This window comes from Ipomoea nil, unplaced genomic scaffold, assembly GCF_001879475.1.
Source record: "Ipomoea nil cultivar Tokyo-kokei standard unplaced genomic scaffold, Asagao_1.1 scaffold0987, whole genome shotgun sequence".
In the NCBI taxonomy this organism is placed as follows: Eukaryota; Viridiplantae; Streptophyta; class Magnoliopsida; order Solanales; family Convolvulaceae; genus Ipomoea; species Ipomoea nil.
In genome coordinates, this window is record NW_017617415.1 from 518,223 (window position 1) to 523,346 (window position 5,124).

Here is a 5,124-nt window from a genome sequence, read left to right on the forward strand (position 1 = left end):
AGAGAGAGAGAGAGAGAGAGAGAATTAAGTTCATGCGCGGGTGATTAATGTGTGTGAGTTTTGTACTTAAGGTGCGTGAGTCTTGTGCTTAAGGTGCGTGAGCTTTGTTCTTAATGTGCGTGAGTGTGTACTGAATTTTGTACTTAACGTGCGTGAGTTTTATACCTAAGGTGCGTGAGTTTTGTGTTTAAGATGCGTGAGTTTTGTGCTTAATGTGCGTGAGTGTGTACTTAATGTGAGTTATTGTTGAAACTTTAAGGTGCATGAGTTTTGTACTTAATGTGCATGAGTCTTGTGCTTAAGGTACATGAGTATTGTGCTTAAGGTGCGTGAGTTTTGTACTTAACGTGCGCGGGTTTGTGATTAATGTGAATAGTTGTTGAAACTTAAAAGATGCTTGAGTTCTGTGCTTAAGGTGCATGAGACTTGTGTTTAACATGCGTGACGCTTGTGCTTAACGTGCGTGAGGTTGTGTTCTTAAGGTGTTTTGTTTGTGTGCTTAATGTGCGTGTGTTTTGTACTTTAAGTGCGTCATATTAATGCTTAACGTGCGTCCAGCCACACAACCGCACGGGAAGTCCCACCCGCACCTGATCCCTTCCCTATATATATATATATATATATATATATATATATATATATATATATATATATATATATATGTATGTATGTATGTATGTATGTATGTATGTATGTATGTATATATGTATGTATGTATGTATGTATGTATGTATGTATGTATGTATGTATGTATGTATGTATGTATGTATGTATGTACGTATATGACAACTAATAAAGTCAATTTTTATTATTTGATCATATAGGATTAATTACAATAATTTTTTTGTATGAAACCTTGTGCAATCGTTTAAATGTAGTTATTTAACTAAATTATAATAAAATCTTTTAATTTACATGTATCTAATGAAAACGATGAACTATCTCATTTTATACATGGGTTGACACTCGGCTACTAGTGCATAATGACTCTTTCTTTCATAGAGGAGGCATAATTTTTAAAACTTTACAAGAGTGAGACACAGAATGTATTAAGTATTGTTTTCTTTGTTCAATCTATCCCACGCGCTAATTATTTCTTGTTAAAACGTAGTTCATGAAGTAGCATTTTAGGTGAGCGAATGTATTAGATGACGGGTATCTTTATACTGGATATCGTTCTCACAAGGATTGGCGATAGGAGTAGAGCTTTAGCCTTTAGGGTTCAAAGCATAGATATTGATGTTCCTCATGGAATTCTAGTCAAAACATAGGTTAGATATGGATACAAACACAATGTTAAACAACACACTTTAATGAATACAAATGATAAGAAATTAGAGGTAGATAAGAACTAAAGGTAGGTCAAGATACTTAAACCAAATTGGGGGCCAAAAGATGTAGGATATCATAAAACGATAGGAAAGCCTTTCTCAAGGTCATTCCACACTCTTTGAACATTCAAGTACATTCTCATGGCTAAAGACGGTCTAAAAGGCATTTCATCGAACACTTGGTGTTCTTAACATCACACACTCCCCTTTTCTCAAAGGTGAAGCATGGTTAATCAACTCAGACTTAGACTAGGTTGTTACTCCCTAATCAGGACTCAAATATTTGTTTTTCTTTTTTGTAACTATTGTAGAGAGGGGAACTATATTATTTGGCGACCCCTACCCTACCTCGTAGTAATATTATTGCTCGACATTTTAAAGGAAACTATAATTCAATCACTAAGATGTTGAAATTAATTAAGTATATTGATAACGCAAAATGAGATGTGTATTTATAGCTCCTCTTCGTGCCATTCTGTTAATTTTTTTTTTCGTTGCAATTTTGTTATGGTATTAAAATTAATACAAAACATATTCCATGTTTGCGTGTGAGTTTTTGGATACAAATTTTCTTGAATTGGTATGTAGGATCTAGAATTAGTAATAATATTTTTTAAAAAAAAATTATTGCCATAAAAATATATGTAAAATTAAAACATATTTAATTTTTCTTCTTGGTTGTAAAATGTATTAATACAATAATACATATATGAAAATGACAAATATCTTACTTTTCGTATGGGTTGAAACTCGGTTAGTGCACATTGACTATTTCTTTTATAAAGGCTCAATTTTTTAAATTTTGCAAGAGTGAGACACATGACGTATTAGCTATTGTTTTCTTTGTTTAATATATCCCACAAGCTAAATATTTCTTGTTAGCATATAGACAATCCAAATTTTATTTTTTATGTTAACAAAAAATGTAACAAATAAATTTGTTTAGGTGTGTACACAAACCCTAAAAAAATTACAAGAGCATAACAAAAATAACAAAAATGCCATATAATAAAGTGGAATGAAATTATTAATAATTGACTCTTAATAGACCAAGCGCATAGAGAAACATAAAAAATGATAATAATGTTGAAAGAAATTATATTGATAATTGAAATGCACCCAATATTATATTTTCCAAATAACATAAAAGCATAATAAACCTAAATAAAAATGATATAAAGAAACATATAAGGAGAAGAAAATAAAATAAAGCAGTAAATATAATCGTTTTTTTCAATACAGTAAATATAATATCTTAATCCTTCTAATTATTAAGAACTGATCGGGCACTATTTGGTCTTCTCACTGGCTTCTTAAAATGGAGTTGCACCACTTGGATCAACATCATTATCAGATTGAGTAGTAGTCATGGCTGGCATGACTTGTGTTTGGATCGGCATTATAGGTCGGTTTAGCATTTGAAGCACTTTATATCGAAGTATTTCCATTTTCTCTTTCATGGAAGGTAGCTCTGCCAATGGGATATTAGAAATAGAAGGCATACCTTTTGCAGCTTCAGTTAAAGCTTTACTTACATTCATTTCATGTTGAATTTGTTCTTCAAGCAAATTAATTTGAAGATTCATATTTTTAATGTTTTCCTCCTGCTGAAAACGGAGAAGCTCTTCGGTGTCGTTGGCTTCTATTGTACGATTTTCACTTTCAGCAACGTATTTGTTTAGGACAGCATACACACTAGGACTGCCGAATGTATAAACCTTTTCCTGATTGGGTGGGAAAACTACTACCGAGATCTTCACACCACAAAGTGTTGAAATCTCGCTGGCCTTCTTGAATAAGCCCAAGCGACGCTTTGAGAATGACACATTACGATGAATATCATTTTCAATCCTCTTTAGGGGAATTCTTTGGCGACCCTTGCCCACCCTCCTAACACTATTATTGCTTGACATTTTCAGAGAAAATATAATTCACACACTAAGTTGTTGGGATTTAGTATATTGAAAATGCAGAATGAAATGTATGTGTATTTATAGCTCATGTTCTTGTCATCCCGTTAATATTTTTTGTTCCGTTGTAATTTTTATTATGGTATTAAAATTAAAAAATAAAAATTTCCATGTTTACGGGTGAGTTTTTGGATAAAAATATTCTTGAGTTGGTATGTAGGATCTAGAATTAGTAATAATATTTTTTTAAAAGACTTTGTTGTTATCAAAATATATGTAAATTAAAACATATTTAATAATTCTTCTAGATTGTATCATGTATTAAATTTTTAATCATAATAAGTGCGGACCTAATATTTTAAAAAATAATTATTAATGTGGTAGCACCCATATATATATATATATATATATATATATATATATATATATATATATATATATATATATATAATTAATGAGAACAAGTTCTTAAGAAAAAACAAATAACCAATCTCAGCCTTATAGTTTATGATTGAATTTTTTGTTTTATTTGGTTTAAGGGATCAATTTTTATTGTTTAGGGGTTATCATTTATGATTTAGATTAAAAATGTAGCTTTTTCATTGATTTTTTAAAAGTTATACAAGAATGCATATTTAGTTGTAGCATAATGCATAATATCTACATACAATACATACAATACAAATCTAATAAGAGTGAATAATGTTAGGCCCTTAACTGGAACAAAAAAAATGTCGGTACTTAATTGTTTCTTAAAATGAATGGTTCATATTATTTTGATTTTAGTCTCTTTTAATGATTTTCCTTATTTACCCTCTATTATATTATTTTCTTCCCTTAAATAACCCTAAATTCCGTTAGTTTAAACTTTAGTAACGGAATATTCCGTTAACTATTTATTATTCTTAACATACTCTTAATTTATATAAGGTCTTAGGTTCGAACCACATCCCAAGTATAGTTGGCATAATTGTTAAACATATATTATGAATATGTTAAAATGTATTAAAAATATATATAATATAAAATTTAACATAAACTTTGGTCAAATAATTAGCTCGACTAAATACATAGCATTCAAAGTTGAGCATCAAAGATTATAAACCAAGAACTACTTTAAAATCATTTGATTTTCTTGAATTTTTTATTAAAAAAAAAAAAAAGAAATTTAGTTCTTACATCATTGTCAGACCTGCGCGGCCTAACTACAAAGTTGTTGACATAAATACAATTACACATGGACTCTAAAACGATAGGATCATTTTCCAAATAATTGACAATGTTAACATCCTACTAGCTCCAATTTGAACAAGTTTACACATCAAAATTTTATCAATGCATGAAAACTTCTAAAGAAATTTGTAAGTTAATTTTTACTATATCATTATATTAATATCTATTGTAACCATATATTTTGAATTATTTATTATCATCCTCTATTGACAGCAATCGTAGCAATTGTCATGGACAAACTCTCAAAACAATTTGTCTCAACAAAGAATGAAAAGTAAAAAAAAAAAATCATTGATTTCATTATTGTTGAAGAAAAGTATGTACGACACTTTATTACTCTTATTTATTAAATAAATTAGTAGCTACAACAAAAAATAATACATATACATTTAATTAATTTAGAATAAAAAGATGTCTATAATGCTTTATTTTAAAAAAATTATTCATTATAAAAAAAAAACTTAAAAGAAATATAATTTCATTAGTTATATTATCTTTATTTTCTACAATTTAAAGATTCCTTACCTTCAAACTTATTAATTTATTATATTCACTATATTGTTCATTGTCTTTCTTTTTTATATTATCTTGTAATTAAATATCAAAGTTATATATATATATATATATATATATAGAAAAACGCTCATATG

General features: G+C 28.6%; 1 protein-coding gene across 1 annotated transcript; it reads right to left on the reverse strand.

The window, feature by feature from the left end:
* Window positions 1–2,644: 2,644 nt before the first annotated feature.
* On the reverse strand, window positions 2,645–3,244 carry LOC109180026 (agamous-like MADS-box protein AGL61). The gene has a single exon (XM_019329511.1). It carries the CDS (start codon window positions 3,242–3,244, stop codon window positions 2,645–2,647), a length of 600 nt encoding a protein of 199 aa, XP_019185056.1.
* Between the last annotated feature and the right edge of the window lie 1,880 nt (window positions 3,245–5,124).

Excerpts from the sequence above, each read along its gene's own strand:
- LOC109180026 (XM_019329511.1), bottom strand. The coding sequence starts at position 3,244 with ATGTCAAGCAATAATAGTGTTAGGAGGGTGGGCAAGGGTCGCCAAAGA.